General features: G+C 44.3%; 1 protein-coding gene across 3 annotated transcripts in view; it reads left to right on the top strand.

Moving 5' to 3' along the window:
• The window catches only part of LOC124145964, a 43,191-nt gene that overhangs the window by 6,955 nt on the left and 15,402 nt on the right, over window positions 1-20,834 (top strand). For all 3 annotated transcript variants that reach the window (XM_046515960.2, XM_046515958.2, XM_046515959.2), the window contains exons 2-3: window positions 10,342-10,401; window positions 10,880-11,965. In XM_046515960.2, coding sequence (XP_046371916.1) covers window positions 11,952-11,965 — 14 coding nt within the window. In that variant the 5' untranslated portion in view covers window positions 10,342-10,401; window positions 10,880-11,951. The remainder of the gene's footprint in view (window positions 1-10,341; window positions 10,402-10,879; window positions 11,966-20,834) is intronic.

The raw sequence follows: 20,834 nt of genomic DNA, 5'->3' as shown, positions 1-20,834 counted from the left end.
ATCTCCTGTGTCATCTGTAATGACGATGTCGTTGAACACCACACATTGTGTGGCTAACCATAGGATAAAAATGGTCATATGTTTGGAATTGTAGGAGGACGCGAGATTAGAGCCGTTTGAGTCATTTGTGTGCCCCTACAATGCCATCACATCATAGACATGGTAGAATACATTCCATAAAGTAATGACGACTTGCATGTGAATAAAGAAATGGAGATGGACATACTCTTAGAAGAAGATCCAGACTGAATGTGAGAGGGACATGGACGACAAAGACATAAAGCAGGGATGAATACCTTCCGAGGAAATATATGATGCACTGTATAAATCAAGAATGAAGATCAGTTTTGCTTTGCATGTATTCTGGTGGTTACCAGTCTTCCTTTTGCAAACAAACCTGGTGATGGACAAAAGAACTGAGAGTCTTAGACCAGCACAGTTCAAAATGGCCATCAACTTATTTTATGAGTTCAACATCCCAGAAGGTCTGTGTAGAGTTTAGACAGTGTTTAGCTCTATACTATCAGCTGAGGTGGTGAGGTGAAAAGGTGTTTAACGTCGCGTTTTTTATATATATTATATTATAGCAACATGCATGCACGTGTGTGTGGCTCCTTGTACTAGTCTGGACTAATGCCGATTTTATAGTGCTAGCCGACTGAGATACCAAGCCACAGTTTAACACGTATAACACGTTCAGAAACAGTATTGTTTAACGTCTATGGTATGACGCGATCAGGGATTGAACCCCCGACCTTCCCCTCTCCAGGCAGACGCTCTACCACAAGACTATGGCGGCGGTCAGCTGAAGGTGTATTCACAAGATCTACTCAATCGTCTACTGTACAGGTGTGACAGACTTTATCCCACAAAGATCCTCCACCTGTACCATCACGATCGCCATTACGCCATTACGCCATTACAACCATGCCAACCTTTTGAGGACGTGGTGAGTATTGTGAAGCGTGTGGCAGTACACCACATGATCATCCCTGCAAATAAGAGTGTCACTGAAGGTGATGAAGAAAAAGAACTGCAGCAATGCAAGTTTGTCGTCTATGACTTAGAGTGAACCCCAACAGAAGAACCAACCTGTGTGTGATATATCTGGGCTGATGAAAATGCATTGTTTAGGCGTCTGACCGTTTGTCTGAGATCTGCCTAAGGCAAGGACAAATACCTGGCTGTGTCAAAATGTTTGAAGAACCCACTACCCTGAATGAATATTGGGTGATGAGTCTGACAGAAAAGAAGAATCACAGGGCACTTGCTCATTCATGCACATCATCCAAGAAACTCAGGATCAAGATTATGCCACGCCATTACAACAAGATGATGAAAATGATGATGAACCAGAAGATGACAGAAAACCTCGCCTAGTCTTGACGATGACATCTTGGTGATTGCTCACAATTACCGTGGTTATGACGGACACCTGCTGTTACAGCATCTACACCATTATATTGTGAAACCACCATGGTGGTGGGGCTTCTGATTTTAAACGATTCATGGAACTTGGCTCTGCAGCAGTTTTAAAAAACGATTACAGTGACTGAACGCATAAAAAGCTGCTTCTCATAAGACTGAAGCTGACAAAAGTTATCCATGTTCCCTGCTGACTGTAGCGAATTCTTGACCTGCAATGTCAAGTGTCACTTTGATCCAGATGAGGAATTGCTGGCCTACTGTCAGAGTGATGTGGTAAGTTTGCGTCAAGTCTGTACAAAGTCATCAATCATGTAGTGACTCTACCTCAAGACTTTCATGCTGACCTTTTCGAAAACTGTTTTTGACACCAAAGACAATTGCCATTAAACCCCTCTCCCTTCAGAGGCTTCATTGGCTCAACTGGGTAATGCATAAACACCTTGACCTGCACACACAGTATGTCATTAATGTCACATACTATGCTGATGGCTTAAACTGTGATGTGACTCCTAGGCACGAATTGTGTATAAATGTTTCGGTTGTTTCTGGCATGGATGTCCTTACTGTTACAAGACAGACCGATGTGAAACACACACCACCTGGGTACTGTGCATTGGAAATGGTACCATTAAACTCTATATCGTCTTTCAGTATTACAGCAACACTCTGATGTCAACCATGTGGTGACCGGTTGTGAATGTAATTTTCAGCAAGAGCAGAAAGGCCAGAATGACGGTATGAAAGGACAACATTGTTATATGCCAGAGGCGTTGGATCCCAGAAATGTCTTCAACTTGTGTTGTTGACCTAGGGCACCTGTGCAAGTCGGATCATTAACATTTTGTGACTGCAAATCACAGACCGAGATATAATACCTCTTGCTCAGTTCTACCATTTGGAAGCAGCATGCCAGTAGCCCGTAGGCGTCCATCATCACATTCGTATTGTTTGAAGAGGCAATGTAGTCGTTTCCAGAGCCACTGTTAAAGGCTGTTGCCCAAAATGTTCACTATGATCCATAAGGCGTACTTGTGGAGATGCTTCCATATAAATACAAAGAGTGATGTCATAACCATTTATGAAGCTACCCCCTGTACGATGTGCTCTCCTCTCTCTTGCATTACTTGGCACAGGAGCAAACCATGGCCGAAGTCAACACCTGCTGCTACCACTTGTACAGGTGGAGGTGGGGGTCTGCCTTTACCACACTGGCAGAAACACATGCATTGATGATTTGCTTGGAGTCAATACCAAAGAGGCAGAGGCTGGTGTGTTGCAATGAATGAAAAATCATCGGTACTTTATGCCTCTTCACCTCATCATCGAACCACGCCCATTACATGGTACTGTTTAAAAACCCCATAGATGCCTCTAAATTGATCACTTGGCCATAAATGTTTTTTCCAGGATAGATTGCCTTTATCATATGATAATGACATCCTGGTCACCCACCATGATAAAAGAAGATCTCTTTTGTACCCAAAAGCCGTCTACATTCCAATGCAAAGGAAAAACATAAATGGAGAACACAATCCAACCAAGGGTTCAGTTGACTCTTATCTGTCAACTGACACAGGTCAAACCAACCCAGCTACTCTACTGCCCCAGTCACCCACTGAATTCTTTTAAACCATCTGAAAAAATTTAGTCTACCCTGGGTTGTGGTCTAATTGAACAGCATCGGCCTGTAAAAAGATGATTTGCAGTGATATCTTGTACACCTCGTTCCTGTCAGTACTCATCCTCCTACTCCACTATCTCCCACCTCGACCCCCTTTAGAGCCTTGACCCAAGCTCCAACACCCCTCACCAGTCCCCAACCACCACCCAATTCTATCACTACCAAATAGGGTCCAAAACTTGCCTCCATACAGCAATGTGCTTAAGACGCTGGCTCTGTAGACAGCAATCTTGCTGTGGGCTGTCAGCTTGCTGTTCCCCTACACCCTCCTCGTCAGTCCAGCATCCAAAGACTTGTCTATGATGGTTGAAATGTAGGTGAACTGGTTCACCAGCTCCAGCTTGAAGAAGTTGATGCTCGACGCTTTGGTCCATCACGTTTGTCTTATATCATCTGCGTTTCCTGAATGGGCTGCCACAGCCATGTCGACTGACAAGAGCATATCTCTCACAAGGGCTTCATGCACCTTAGCTTTTGTATTCACGTGACCAAGATTGAACAATTTCCCATCCAATCTTATGTGGAGGTAGATGGTTCAAAGACGGGCTTTAGCATAAGTATGAAGAAGATTCCAAACAGGGTAGATAACAAGAAAACAGCCCTGCTTTACTCAACGGCAAATGTCGAAAGAATAGTTTCTGCTTAACATTTTGCAAATGTCAAAGTCAAGTATCTGGATAAGAAGGAAAGCATCAGCCAAATGCAACAATGCACATGATTTCCATATAAAGGTAATGCCCATTGCCTTGATTTAAACACCATGATATTAAATGAGTGAGTGAGTGAGTGAGTATGGTTTTACGCCGCTTTTAGCAATATTCCAGCAATATCACGGCGGGGGACACCAGAAATGGGCTTCACACATTGTACCCATGTCGGGAATTGAACCCGGGTCTTCAGCGTGACGATCGAACCACCAGGGATCGAACCACCTTTAACCACCAGGCTACCCGACCGCCCCCATGATATTAAGACAACCATTGAGCCATCACATGGCTACATGATGCTATCCATCGTCTGTGGCACAGGTTCCAGACCCATAGAGAAATCATGGATCGACCTCATTCAGGCAGATCAAGATCAGTAGTTGGTGGCATCACTCTTGGACCGTTCCTGGCTTCTGATTGGTCGGGGCAGGGCATTGTAGGTCATGGGTGACGTCACGATGACGTCACGTCCGGTTCCGGTGGTGACTGCGTATCCAAGATGGCGGCATTTTCTGTTCCGGTTGCGCGCGCCTACAAGATGACGGCACGTCCGTTTCTGACGGGCCATCTCCCCATCCAAGAGGGTGTAACGGCGCCTCCAAGATGGTGGTGGCGAAGCTGGTGGTGGTGGTGGTAATTTTTGTGGTGGTGGTGGCGGTGATGTCACTTGTCATATAGGTGATGGTGTTGGTGATAAGCCATGGACGTGGTTTTTACAACGAACATGTGCACAGACATGACAGAGGTACAGACAGACAATGTAGATGACATTTATAGATGGTGCCTGTCGCTGGATTGTAGCCATCGACACTGTACCGTTGTTTGCCCTCTCCACACATGAACTCTTTTTCACTTCCATTCCTGGCGTGCTGGAGGTGCAGATCAGGAACGGTCCTGACGAGATAACTTAACCAGTGCACACAGGCCTGGGAATAGTTCCTCTTGGGTTGGTAGCCTTGAGGTGAAAGAATGGCTATGGTATTGGGTTTCAGATCGTGTTTTCGGAAGTATTTCATGGTGAATGCAGTGGCTGTCATCACCTCTACAAAGGGATCCATGTGAACAGTCCTGATGGAGTTCTGTCGCAAGTCAGCGCATCCACGTCTCAAAATGTCGACATAATTCTGACAGTAGGCTAAGAGTTCTTCTTGCAAGTCAAACAAGGCTCCTTCTTGAACTTTCTTCGTATGCCACTGGAGGAAGGCTGCGCGTTTCTTGGGAGACATGCCATCGGGATTGGACATGACGCCTGATGGATAGAGACCTCTGTAGGTCTGGTTGGCTTCAGTATGGAAAAAGTGTGGAAAATACCCTTTCTTCAGTTTATTCAGTCCAAAGAACTTTGGAAATGCTTTCAGAGTGTAGGGTCTGAAATGGTGATGTTTTCTTCTTCGTCTCCTCACCCTCCTCCTCAACGGGGTGGGCGTCCACCTCCATGGCATCCTTTACCCTCTCCCTCCACCTCCTCTTTCCCCTCTCCCTCCACCTCCTCCTCCTGGGGGATGGACGTCGCTGACGTTTTGTCGGAGGATGGGTTGAGAGGGTTCCATCCTGTTTTCTTTTACCTAGCCGTGCTGTTGTCCCTTTGCGTGCGCAACCATCCTGCTCCTCCTCTTGGTTCTTCTTCTTCTTGGCTTTTTCCGCCAGAGTCGTCAACCAGACACACACATCGAGTAGTGTGGTGTGGCCTTGAAACAAGATCTCGCGGCTTAAACCGTAACCTTCTTCTCTCCATAGACAGTGTTCGCTCAAATCCTTTGTCGCTTCACCAATGCATCGTCCGAATCCTAACTGCACCACGCACAAATTTGGGATGTGCTCCCCCTTGCTTACATTCAAAATCATAGAAGACGTATTTGACGTTGTCTCGTTGGATTTGGTTGTAGCATTCCTTCTCTTCCCCTCCTCCTCTTCATCGGGGGCTTCACAGAGGGGAGTCTTGTAACAGCGATAGTCTGGGGTCAAGGGTTATCGACACAGTAAGCAGGGACGTTCTTCATCTGAGCACTCATGGTGAAGCCATAGTGGTCTCCAAGACGTGGACCAGCTTAAAACGATTGTTAATCGATTGACAGGTGCTGGGTTTTCCCTCTGACGGTGCCTGGAGATGTTTGGTGTAACAGTGTTGATTTTGGAACCTGCATTGACATGTCAAGCAAGGGATCCCGTGCTCTTCATTGGGTCCACAATAGCTTGAGTGGAGGCAGCGATGGCACCGGTATTGCTTGGTGCAGGGATGGTGATCGGGATGATCATAACGTTGGTCGCAGAGTTCGCAGTAAATGACAGATGCATAAAAGGCTTGCATGGAAGTGATCACATCTTAGTGGTGATCATGATGGAATACATGCAGCACGGTGGCGTTGGGTGGAGCCTCATCACACTTGTACATCAGTCTCTGGTCCACCTTTTGACTGTAGACTTTCAGTTGATAGTTCATTTGGGCCAAGGCACGTCCCATGCGTGTTAGGTCATCCAGGCCCCGACAGGGACCTTCAGGAATGCCAAGGCGCCGAAACACGTCCCGTGCCCGTATGCCTTGAACGTCGACTTGATCCGTTCTCGTCAGTCTCTTTCTCTGGGTGGACCATTCTTGGCAAGAGGGGTTGGACTTCTGGGCATAATGCTGTGCCACCACAAGGGTCCTTACCAAACAAGATTGATCTTCGTTCTTGATCAGTACAATGCCTTGTTTGCGTTCTAAAAATGCTTCAAGTCCAACCATGTTTTTCAGACAGCCACTGCCTGATACTAGCCTGTCGGGAGCTGCCACATGTACTCAAGTCACAACCATGGTGGCATCGATGTTCAGGGCTTTGTTGGATTGTTGGACTTTTTCTATGGCATGCAAGATATCTACCCCATGGAGATCTTCAAAGCGACGAAAGGGAATCTGTGTGGGAATGTTTAAAGCGGGGTGATCGATACCTAGAATTTCCTATGAAAAAAACAAACACAAGGGTCAGGTCGGTTCGAAAAAAACGAGGCTCAGTCCAGGCACCGAAACGGATGAATCGGCGTGTGGCGTTTTGGACCAATCAAAACAGGGGCCCTTTTGATCCACTCTCAAAGTTGAAAAAAATTAATTGTGTTGTCTGCACACCTAAGAAAAACAAGATAAAAAAAAGCTACCCATCAGAAACTTGAGTTGTCGTCCAATCAGGAAGTAGGGTTTCAATATCTTCAAACCAATAGATGCTCTCTTGTCATCACTTTTCCAATGGAAAAAACACAACGGTCGGGGCGGTTTGGATAACGGACCAATCAGCGTGCAGCGTTTTGGTACCAATCAAAACAGTGAACATTTTGATCCGCTCCCTACACCACGTTCATATCTGTCCATGTAGGTTCACCTTTAGAAATTTAGGCATTCGTTCCACAACATGATCGTAGCACTAAGGTGATCGCCTGAGACGAACGACTGTCATCACGTCATAATACCCGATGATGTTGTTTGTGAAATTTTGTTGCAAGATCCTTCGGCGATACAAGGTTGCTGGGTCTTCGACAGTGATCTATCATCTCCACACGCAATCGACACATACCCTGCTTGTTTTGCCAACAAACAATCCAAAAATCCAAAAGAACCCACACACTCCCCAGTTCTCTTGGAGGCACACGCCTACGAGTGACACCACGCCTCTATGTATGTTTGTATGTATGTGTACACGCGAGTGGCATCATGTTTGCATGGAGACACGAGTCAAACACCACGTACGAGGGGATATCAAACAGTTTTGAGCCTCACACAGTATTCCTGGTCGAATGGTACAATGTGCTACCCCTGATGTACATGAATGTCTTAGCTACTGATACTATGTAGAAACATATTGCTGGCTGCAATTATTTTGTCACAACACTTCGTGAGAGACCTTCCCCCAGTGAATTGGCAAAATGGACACATCTGAAAAGTGGTGAAAAAGTTCCTTGTCCTAGAGGGTCAACCTGCAAAACAGGTGGAAGAGCGTTTGACTGCAGTTTATGGAGAGTCTTCCCCATCATCTGCAACTATCAAACGGTGGGTGAAGGAATTTCAGGGTGGCAGAGAGAACTCAGAAGATGATGCCCGGTTCGGACGGCCATCAACCAGTACCAGCCCTGAAAACATTGACACTGTACACAAACTAGTGATTGAAAACCGCCGTATTACTCTCCATGAGCTAGAAGAAACAACAGGCCTATCATATGGATCCATACATAATATAATTCATGGCAAACTCCACATGTCCGAAGTGTGTGCCAGATGGGTCCTGAGAATGCTTACAGATGACTTGAAGCTATCAAGGGTCACTATCAGTGGAACCTTGCTAACTCGGTATAACGCCAACCCAGATGATTTTCATTTTAGGATTGTAACCAGTGATGAAACCTGGGTTTATCGTTATGATCCGGAAAGCAAACAGGAGTCGATGGAATGGAAACACGCCACTTCTCCAAAGACAAATAAGTTCAAAGCCACCAGATTCACCAAGAAGGTTGTGATGACCATCTTCAGGGACAGCAAAGGAGTGATTCACATCGACTACCTGCCCCATGGCACCACAATGAATGGGGAGTATTACACCAAGTTATTGAAGCAGGTGCGCCAATCCATCAAGGTGAAACGCCGTGGAAAAATCCGTCGTGGGATTCTGCTTCACCAGGACAACGCACCAGTCTACATGAGCCGTGTTGCAATGACAGCTATGCAAGAATGTGGCTCCGAACTCCTCCCTCACCTACCCTATTCTCCAGACCTAGCCCCCAGTGACTTCAACCTCTTTCCCAGGCTGAAAAAACACCTCTGGGGCCGGAGATTTGAAGATGACGATGAGCTAACTTCTGCTGTGGAGGGTTGGTTAGGGGACCAGAATGTTGACTTCTACCAATCGGGCATCAGTGACTGGCAAACTAGGTGGAACAAGTGTGTGGAGTTGGGAGGGGACTATGTTGAAAAATAAAGTAGTAACCATCCTATTTTTTTACGTTTTCTGTGTCAGGCTCAAAACTTTGTGATATCCCCTCGTATGTCTATCGATCTCTCTCTATCCTTATAAATATATGTATGTACAAATATCATAAATAATCATATGTATAACCGTCTGTTTGAAAACATGCATGACACTACGTTTGCATGGAGACACGAAGTACATCACGTTTGCAAACGTCACGCATGTGTATCGATCTATACTTCTAGTAATGTCTGTTTGTAGTCACGCGTGGCACCACGTTTTGCATTGAGACACGCGTGACACCACGTTTGCATGGAGACACGAAGTACGTCACGTTTGCATGGAGACACGCATGACAGTACGCATGTAAACATACACGAGTGCCAACTCCTCGGCATGGATGAGCGAGTGACAACGTCATTATCATAATTATAAACGTCTGTTTGAAGACACGCGTGGCACCATGTTTACATGGAGAGACGTAGTACATCACATTTGCATTGAGACAAGTAGTACACTTTTTTGCGGTAGAAGGCGACTATGCTTGTCGTAAAAGGCGACTTACTGGATCGGGTGGTCAGGCTCGCTGACTTGGTTGATACATGTCATCGATCCCAATTGCATGGATCGATGTTCATAATATAAATCACTGGATTGTCTGGTCCAGACTCAATTATTTACAGACTGCCGTCATATACCTGGAATATTGCTGAGTGCCGCGTTAAACAACAAACCAACCAACCAACCTCAAAGTTTACCATCATGTCATAATACCCGATGATGTCATTTGTGGAATTTGTTGCAAGATCCTTCGCCGATGTGACGTCAACCTAGCAACAAAGTTGCTGCGTCATCGACTGTGTATAAGCTCGTCTCAGTGATCTCCAAACGTCATCGCCACACCAGTAAGTGTCCTGTCAGTAGACAGGTGGCAGGCTATCCGTGCTGTGCAACACAGCACCTATGTTGGTGAAGAGTTAGTCTCTCACGATCAAACGGCCCTTTTTAGGGCCACCCATCTCTCCCGAAAGAATGCTTTTCATCCTTTGCTTTGACTACCCTCTCATCACCCAACCACCAAAACAAAACAAAACCTCTTCTTCTTCTTCCCTCCTCCTCATTCCCCCTCCTCCCTCCCTCCCCTCCCCTCCGCCGCCGCCACCGCCATCTAAAAGGCGCCATGCCGCCCTCTTGGATGGGGAGATGGCCCCTCGGAAACGGACGTTTCTTAATGTCACCCATGACCAACAATGCTCTGCGCAGGTCACGTGACCAAACAGACCAATAAGAAGCCAGGAACGGTCCCAGAGTGATGCCACCAACTACTTAGATCAACTACCAGAGCTGAGAAACGTAATGTCATTCTCACAGCTTTACGCCAAAGGTTCACAACAGCAAGAGTATTCTCTCTCTTGTATCTGCAAATAGTTTGACATACTACCTTTTAAAATGGCGATCCTTAGCAAACTTTGAGTTGTATATTATAAGATGGAAATGAATGTAAAACATGGCTTGATACCTAAAGAATCATTATGGCATTATTATCACACTAGTTACTCTTATGTTATTAAGTCACATTTTTCTTCTGTTTCAGATGACAATGTTGTGATAAGATTCGCTTGAAAATGAACGGTTGTCCGAAGTATGGAATCAGGTATGTAAAAGTTTCAAATCTGAATATGATCCGTGAAGATCCAGGGTAGAAGATCGATCAAATTGCGTGGATCGATGATCATGTTGTCAATCACGGGATTGTTTGGTCCAGACTCGATTATTTACAGACCCCTGTAAATTACCATATAGCTGGAATATTGTTGAGTGCGGCGTTAAACAACAAACAAACAAACAAAATCGCGGTGCTGAGTTGCGTCCCTGGACACGCAAGAACCTATAATAGTGGGTTCGAAACCCTGGTTTGCCCCAATTATGTTTCTAGGTTTGTCAGCACCATACCCTTCCTCGTGGGGCAAACGTCTGAATAATTTCGGGCTTTCCTCCCACATTAAGCTGACGTCGTGATATAAACTGGAATACTGTTGAAAGCGGCATTGAACTCACCTCACTCAGTATATCATCTCAGCATCATGTTGAATCAGCTCATATATTTGCACAATTGTTTCTGTTCATTTCAGCATGTGGAGGCTGCGCTGAAGAAATAAAACTGAACAAATACACAGAAAAGAACTGGTTTGTGCTTCACGCCCGTGCATCTCTTATCAACCTACCAAAGGACCACATTAACAAAAGGGAGTGGAAGAAACACCGGGATCAGTTTATACTAAAGTACAAACAATATATATCAGCTCTGCGAAATAGTGGCGGAGGGATTGTATTTGTACACATACAAGATCTGGATCCCACAGATTGGTGCTTGGACCATTTCCATGAGCTTGTAGATGATCGGCTAAATCTGTTGATAGAAGATGGCAGTTTGTTTGTAAATACATACAGAAAAGACTGGTTCTCAGATGAAGGTGAAAATAAGGGAATCATAGTAACCATCGTTTCACCATCTGCGAGTGTTGTCACTGTCAGTTACAACACAAAACTACCTCTTGACGGAAGCATTGTTGACTCATCGTGTGCGACAATAACCGAGCTTCTACAACACCGTGAGAGGATTAGGGAATCAATACCAACTATCCGAGGATTAGACAGCATTAAATTGCGTGAGAGCAGAAACATTCAGGTGAAAACTATTTTGGCAAATTCTGTCAACTTTGATGACATTGATACTGTTACTAATTACATTTGGAAGGATCTTAAACTAGGATTCTATGTGAGTGCTTTTACCAAACTCGAAAGCGGGGGTTCATTTTATGTTGGAATTGAAGAAAAACCAAAGTCGTATGGCAATTACATATCAAAGTGCCTGAACATCACTGGTTTTGAATGTATGTTCTCCAGAGAAACATTCATAGATCGCTTAAAAGAGAAAGCTCAGGGTGAAACACTCATTCTTGCTGATACTGACATCGTTGTAAAAACAGACCTTATTGATGCAGTATTCCATCAAATGGACGATGAACAAAACACCTATGTTCTCGAAGTAGCAGTGGCAGCTGTTCAGGGACTGGTGTTTTATGACAGAAACGGACCAGAGGCATATGAACTTGGTGAAAATGGTGGCATCACGCGGATAGACACAAAGAGCTGGCGGAGACGTATTTTGAAAAATCTCATCGCAACATCTTAAATGTGGACATGGATACGCACTTGTAAGTACCATGTAATAATTAAGACGTTCCTGAGAGCAAGCAAATGACACGACATTAATACAGAATCTGAAACTTACCACTTTTGTCACTGCATATTATAATTTACATTTACATAAATTTTAAATAAAAAAAGCAAATTATCCAAAGCAGATCATATGCAACATTCCTAAGCATTGAGTTTGGGATACCATTTTATTTGCCTTTTTTTTTTCAATAAAAACATTATAGAGTACTTAAGATAAATACCACGAACAGATCACATTAAGCCCCTATCTCACAAACACGATTTAAGAAATTGCCAACACGATTTAAGAAAATTTGAAAAATCGTGTTGATTCGTGCTCGACCTTGTGGTTTATGCAAATTTCTTAACAAAACACGACCCTCATACGACCAAAAACGACCCCCATACGATCTTCATAAGACTGAAAACGACACTCATACGACCGTCATAAGATATTCATACGATACAACACGATTTAACCTCATTTAACACGACCCCAATACGACTGTCATACGACCAAACACGACTGTCATACGACCAAACACGACGCCCATACGACTTAACACGAATCAACACGACCGACATACGATTACACCCGAATCATTACGATGTCCATACGACTACAAAAATAGACACGATCTCCATACGACTGAGCAAATCCTTTATACAACATATTTTTGTTTATTTTGGTCACGTGGGTCATGTAGTATATAAGCTGCATTGCAACAGCATTTCTGTGTCAGTCTTCACTGGCGATTTTGGTGGTGGTTCATAGGTTTCAGCTCACTCATCTTGTGCCGGGGTACCGGGTGGATGTTCATCCATGGTTGGTGGTGAAGGATGTTTCTCTTTCGAAGATTTTGCTTGGAGGAACTTCCATTTCGGCCGCCTGAGGTTTGGCATGGCTGTAGAATGAGCTTTCACTTTCAAGGGCTTTCCCACGTTCTCACTCAGTCACGTGATTAAAACCATATGAAGGCCGAATGAGTTTCTTCCCACGCTCCCCGACACGACTGAACACGATCTTCATACGACTGAACACGATCTTCATACGATTGAACACGACTGTCATACGACCTTCATACGACCTTCAAACGACTGAACACAACTTTTCACGTGTTACGATGTAAGCCGAGGTGCGACGTCCATACGACCGCGCGCGACCGACCACGACTTAACAAGAATGAACACGAATGACTGCGCGACCTTCATACGTTCTCACACGATTTAAAGAAAAACGTTAAATCGTGTTCATTCGTGTTCAGATTCGTAAATGTGAGATAGGGGCTTAAGTTTTTTTATTCATATACATACAATCAAACACGTTTCAAGTTCAATTCATACTACCTTCACCTGCCACCACACGCACGCACGATCACGCACGCACGATCACACACACACACACACACACACACACACACACACACACACACACACACACACACACACACACACACACATATATATATATATGAAATCACAAATTGGTGTGGCACCTGAGATGCTTTACCTGACAGCTTGATCTGAGATGCTTTACCTGACAGCTTGACCTACATTGGTCTGAACATCATATACTATATAACTATACATTTGTAATGGGAAGTTATTTTTATATTAAGAACATAAGTAATTATTTTGTAAGAAGTCATATTAAAATCCCATTAACAATTGAAGACAAATACGTCTTTAGTGAGTGAGTGTGTATGGTCTAACGTCGCTTTGAGCAATATTCCAGCATATCACTGTGCGGGAAACCAGAAATAGACTTCACACATTGTACCCATGTGGGGAATCGAACCCGTGTCCTCGGCGTGAAGCGCGAACGCTTTAACCACTAGGCTACCCTCCTACTCCCTACCCCTGCCCTTAAATACGTTTTTCATGGGATGAGGAGTATTAATAGTAACATGTTTTTTCCAAATATAATAAAAGTCAGCAGACCGTCGATTTCATGCCAATAAAAGTCAGCAGACCGTCGACTTCATGCCAACAAAACCCTTATACTATATATTTCTTTGATATATTAATGAATGTAGTATAGTTCAAGAAATCAACGGCTGTCCTGTCCAAATATAATTTCAATTATAAACGTGTTTATATCTAGTTGAGATATAATTATGTCCAAAACTACATGTGAGTGATAAACATGACGAAAAGTCAAAATGTGTATTATTTTGTCACCAGAGTTACACTATCCTGTTTTTTTTACTAATTTGCATAACGATCTTCAAACTTCGAAGGTGTTCTCTCATTTCTAAATCAAAATCCTTTTATGCAAAAAGCCCCTGTTAACCAAAGTTTTTGACAAGCCATCAAAGTTTTCGCGGGAATTATCTTGCCAAGATGGATGCTGCGGAGGAAGAATGTTTTGCTGTTGTTATCTGTATTTTATGAATTGTCATGTTGCGATGTCCGGGTAGGCAAAGCAATATATTGTCACCGGATTGGCTGCAGAGTCCAGTGCCTATGTCAGCTATCTAAGAATGAACAGGAAAACGTTCAGGTTACCTCTTGAAAAAGTGAGGCCCTACATTCAAAGGCAGGCCCATGGGGACCCGGGGTAGACAAGAATGTGTTCTCAGCATCCCATTGCTGGTCGTAAAAGGCGACCGACTTGCGCCCCTGCGTAGGCAGAAGAAGGGAGTCTGGTGGTTGAGACACCGGCTATAGTGTTCCTTAGTCCAACACACCACTTAACTTTGCCTAGACGGATGGGCCCGATCCTATCATTCGGCTGTTCATGCCAAGCCCTGTGCATAATATTGTTTGTACACACGTGTGATGTATTTTAATGTATATTTTGGTCTTGGCCATGTATCGCTTGTCAGAATTCGCCAATTATTGAGGATTAATTTGCCAAGAGTCTTATGCCAGGTGGTGGGTCATGGGCCAATCTGGTGATGTGGATCTCCGAGTAATGTATGTCTCCAATTTCTTGTCAAGGGCCGAACCAGTCTAGCTTTCAATTGTTGTCGTTTGCATACGTGAAAAATGTAAGACATCTTCGTTCTGGCTCTCTTCTTGTAGAATGTGTTAAGAAACAACAATCCCACAGGCTGTTATCGATCAGTCAACTCTGATCGACCCATGGCAACTGCACCTGCCTTCGACATCACCAATGTGACGCTCAGTCTTCACCAGCACCTTCAACTTCTCAGGCAGAGAGTCAGAATCCTCCTGATCCAGTCTTTGGGTAAGCTGCTACTGCAGCTGCCCATCTGACGAAAGTGGAAAGAAAAATGTTACGAAGAAAACAATCACTCAGGAATCTCTCTCTTTCAGAGGTACCTCTTCACAACTCCTATAGTGCTCTGGACATGGAAGTAGCTCCATCGTCACAGAGGTTTTCCTACTCGCGTTCGCGTGAGAGATTGCCTATTGAACCACCATGATTCATTCACCTACTATACTTCAATGGCACTGCAGAGGACGTAGACATATATTTAATGGCATTCAATTATTGATACAGGATTTTAAAGTGCTTGCCTTCAGTCTTCAGGAAACATATACTCAACAACAAAAGTTCCTGTGACATCATTGGTTTTCAATATTTAAGTCACAAAAACGCAACTGCTACAGAAAAAGATGCATTCCATGCCAAAGTTGACTTTTATACAAGCCCCATGCATTTCACTATGGGTATAAAAACATGTGCGTTAACGGGATTCCATATGCATTGTTTAGCATCGTGCTGACAACAACCACTAAGAAAAACAACAAAAGTACGCAATTATTCAACATTACGAAATGCCACGACTGTCCGAAAATGAGTGTCTGCGAGCCATTGGTATGCTTGAAGCAGGATCGAGTCAACGTGATGTAGCAAGACAATTTAACGTCCACAGAAACACCATTTGGTGTGTAGGGCAACGTTGGCAACAGACCAATACAGTCAGAGACCATCCTCGGAGTGGCAGGCCACGCGTAACCAATAATTGACAAGACAACTGGATTCGAACAACACACCTACGAAATCGATTCCAGCCAGCAACAGTGACTGCAAGAAGCATCCCTGGCCTTCGACGAATATCTTCACAGACCGTACGTCGCCGCCTCAGATGTGCAGGGATTGTCGCCAGAAAACCCGCCAGACGTGCCATTTTGACAGGAAACCACCGTCAAGCACGTCTACAGTGGTGCAGACAGCGTCTACGCTGGACGGCCATGCAGTGGGGACAAGTTCTATTCACTGACGAGTCTCGTTTTCACCTCAGCCACAGTGATGGACGGATTCGAGTGTACCGACGTCGAGGTGAACATTACGTCAATCATTGTGTCATGGAAGAAGACCGGTTTGGGGGCGGCAGCGTTGTGGTATATGGTGGCATTACAGCAGGACAGAGGACCCATTTGATGGTGGTAGAGGGAAATCTCAATGACAGGGGTACTGCGTTGAGATCGTCTGCCCTGTTGTTCTACTGTTTTTAGCGTCGTCATTGCCCAGGCATTACCTGTCATAATGACAACGCCCGGCCTCATATTGCTCGTTCAGGAATCTCTTCAACAAAACAACATGAATGTCATCCCCTGGCCAGCTCGCTCCCCATGTGGGATGAGATGGATCGGTGCCTTCGACATCAACCATGTGTTCCACAGACACTCCAGGAACTTCGAAACATGCTCCAGCAGATAGGGACGAATATCCCACAGGACTGTGCGACACTGTGCGACACCTGGTCCATTCCATGAGACAAAGATGTGTTGCTTGCCTCGCAACCAGAAGTGGACACACACCCTAAGATTTGTAAATTGACATTTTGGCATGTTCATGCTTTTTTTCATGAAATCAAGCATTTTCTGAAGTCAGTATGGCAAATTATACCATTTGAACACTTACAGGAGTCTTTCATCTGTTGCAAACCGAAATTGTTTCAGATTTGGTAAAAAACATAACTGAAAAGAAGACGAGGAAGTCCTCGGCAGTTATTCAGACCATTTAATGGCAGTTTGTTCATCCTCATAGTCATAGGTAAGGCATGGCAGTTTGTCAACACACGCACACGGACAGCATGTGGTTACATAAAAAAGTATGAACCGGGTGCATACAACTGTTGAACCGAAAAGGAATGGCAGACAAACGAAATCACACACGACGACATGTACACAGCATCAGCAATAGGCAAACAGCCTTACTATTCTTACTATTATTGAACAGCATTCATTCATCCATTACTTTATGACAAAGCCTCCCCGAAATTTGGAACAAAATTTGGAAAATGAATAAAGTAATTCCCTTTAGGCATAGTCAAAATTATCATGAAGGCAAGCTGCATTAATGTCAGTTCTGTTCAATGGCACCAAAACAAGTCATTGGCAATACAATATAAAAGTTACATTTCAAGGCACAGATAATCAGTTACCATCTGGGAATTCTGGGAGTCTGATCAGTCACGTGATCTGCAAGGACTTGACTATGGCGCCACCTGCGCCTTCCTTTGATTTCACTGGCAGTGTAGACCACCTGTGGAAGGGATTGATCCAGACGTCTCATCAGCAGAACATTCGGAGTAATGGGGTCTATGTCACGCACATCACTAGACACATAACCCAATGGTTTAGAGTTCAAAATGCCTTCAATTTAAGCAAATCTTCACCGTCAGAGGGCCAAAACAGTCAATGCCAGTTGAATAAAAAGCTGGTTTGAATAATCGAAGTCGTGCTGATGGCAAATCAGCCATCTTGGGAGCTTCTGGCTTGCCTCTCCATTTCTGGCATGTTCTGCACTTGATACTTGCGAATTGCCTCCCTTCCATGTATGATCCAGAAAGTTCTTCTCATTTCCGCAAGTACCCGTTCAGGTCCACAGTGTTTAAGTCTTTCATCATACTCCTTTATGAGGAGTTGGGTCATGGCATGCTTTGGATCCAACACTACAGGGTGCTTCACGTCTCCAGGTAAGTCTTCAGATCTGTGTAGTCTTCCGCCTACACGGATAACCTTGTAGGTTCAATCATAAACAGGATCAAGCTTCAACAACCTACTACTGGAAGGTACGAGATTCCCAAATTCCAATGTAGTAAACGCATCTGGAAAGCACTGTCGCTGTGCAAGGCTGTAGAGATGCATTTCAGTTTGTGTTCTGGTATCAGCATCATCAGCCGCCCCATGAAGCACCTGCATAGTCTTGGTGACAAGATCATTCCAATCTGTACAACTGTTGGGATCAACAGTTAGATCAACATTCGATGCAGACAGCATGCACCTTGTTTTCACTTCACTGTCATCTACAGTGTCTGGCTGAATTTCAATCGGCCACTGGTCAGGAGATAGATGGAAGAAGGTAGGACCATTTACCATTGGGATTGATCATCACTTATATCTATCAATTCCTTGCCTTTCAAGTCATCTGCTGGATTGGATGCAGTGTTGATGTAATACCACTGAGAGGATTCAGTAAGGGTCTGTATCTCCACAACACGTGTTCCCACAAACACTTTATAGCGACAAGAGTCAGATTTGATCCATGTCTATACTGTTGTTGAATCACTCCAAAGCATGCTTCTGTGGATTTGCAATGTAAGTTCACTGGACAATACATCTGACAATTGAGCTCCTGCAAGAGCTGCACATAACTCCAACCGGGGCATGGACAACTGGCGCTTTGGTGCGCGTCTCATACGTGCTTGCAGAAAAGTGACATGAATATCACCATCATCAACAGTCCTCATGTATACAACAGCTTCATATGTCCACTCGGACGCATCACAGAAAATATGAATTTCCCGCATTGTTCCTTTAGGGTCAGTTCTCAATGTAGCATAACAACGTAGAAGTCGCACTTCACTGACATTTGGAAGCTGCAACTCATCCAAGTCATCCATCTGTCATATAGGACACCTTGTTCAATAGTTGCATCCCAGTCTCTCTTAACAGCCAACAGGTCCTGAACAATACACTTAGCTACGGCTAAGAAAGGCGCCAAAAATCCAATAGGATCGTGTTGGCCTGCAAGTATGTGATAAATCACTCTCAAGGTCAGTGAAGCATATTCTGTTTGCTTCTGCTTGTAACCCAGCTCATCAGTATTGATGTACCACAACAAACGTAAGGTTCTCTCAGACTGATCATCTCCACCCCTGTTCAGCCACATCTCGCACGAATCTGAACGGTCCTTGGATGGGACATCTTGCACAACAGAAGCATCATTACGGGTCCACTGTCGAACATGAAATCCCCCATCATCCAACAGATTCCCAATATCATGGATCAAGGTTCTAGCATCTTCACTAGTTGGCACACTGTCCAGGCAGTTGTCGACATAGAAAGCTTCCATAACAGATCTCTTGACATGTCCTTTGCCTGACCTGTGGTTCTTTACATGCCACTGTAGGGCGTAAGTAGCATATACTGGACTGCACGTTGTTCCAAATGGCAGTACTTGCCATTCATAAATGTTTGGTGCACCATGACATCTCATGTCACGCCACAGAAAACAAAGATGCAATCTGTCCCTCGGCAAAAGTCGCACTTGATGGAACATAGCCTTTATGTCCCCAGCAATGGCAACAGAATGCTGTCGAAATGTCAAAAGAACTCCAAGTAGGGATGGTCCCAACTGTGGTCCAGGTAACAATTTATTACTGAGATTTTTACTGTCATGTTCATAAGACCAATTAAACACCAACCTGTGTTTACCATTTTGTTCCACAACATGATGAGGAATGTACCATGACTCGGAAGTCTTCCTGTCCTCCTCGTCACTAATAACTTGTACTAGTCCATCATCAACTAACTTGTGAACAAGATCACTGTGAATTTCTGCCCTTGCTGGATGATTCAGTAAACGGCGCTCCATACGTTGAAGTGTTTGGATCATATCTTCTTTTGAAGCCTCAAACACTGTGTCATCGAATCTTAACAATGGAGTTGCATATCGGTAGACACCATTCATCCTTCTTCAGATAAGGCATCACATCCATTTTCCACAATGCCTGAACGTCAGTCATGAGACTAGTAGATTCCAATTCAGTGAATAATACTGTTTGGGTCCTAACTTGCTGCTGTACATTGTGTGTTCCTTGAAGTGACCAGCCCAGTCTGGTATGCACAGCAATTGGAAAACCACTTGGTCCACTTCTAACTGGCTCTTGAGGTACGATCAGTTCAGCCAAGTCTGAACCAATCAGAATATTGCATTGTCAGTATGGGGCAAAGGTAAGTCTCTGATATGTGCCTACTGTTTCTGGAGTTCAGCCACTGGGTATGTATATTCAGATAAAGACAAGTTGCTCGATGTGAAGGCATTTAGCACATTGTATCTTGTTTCTGGCATATCCTTTGCAGATACCTGAAGATTCACAGACTGTCCACTGCACACATATGGCTCACGCAGAATTGTTGTAAGCAAAATGGTATCTGGTTTCTCCAAAGGATCAAGAGACTTCACAGCGGAATCAAGAATCATGGTTCTTTGAGATCCGTCATCAAGGATTGTGTAAGCATTCATGCTTCGGCCGTGTCCGTACAAAGTAACCTCAACAGCTTTCAACATGGTACTAAAGGGTTTGGATGGCTGATCAAGATATACTTCTGCAGGCGAGGAAGAGGTCTTTGAAAACATCACCTTCTGTGCAGTCATATGTCTGCATGCATCATGTAGGGCAGTGAGATGCAACTCGGTACATAGTTGACATGGTGTCTTTAGGTTACAGTCCTCTGGTTTATGTTTTCTTGCACATCGAAAACATCAATCTCTCAACCAAGATTCAACTTCCAAATCAGAAAGTTTCTTAACCTCTGGGCATGTATTCAGAAAATGATCCGTTGATATACATTTAGGACAGTAGCCCTTTTACTTTGGTTTGACCTTCACCTGTTGACCCTGTTGTCTGCCAGTGTAGAATGTTGATGCAGAACTTGTTTCCT

This window comes from Haliotis rufescens, unplaced genomic scaffold (genome assembly GCF_023055435.1).
Source record: "Haliotis rufescens isolate VD_foot unplaced genomic scaffold, xgHalRufe1.0.p SCAF_9, whole genome shotgun sequence".
NCBI lineage: Eukaryota > Metazoa > Mollusca > Gastropoda > Lepetellida > Haliotidae > Haliotis > Haliotis rufescens.
This window is presented reverse-complemented; position numbering and strand designations above follow the sequence as displayed.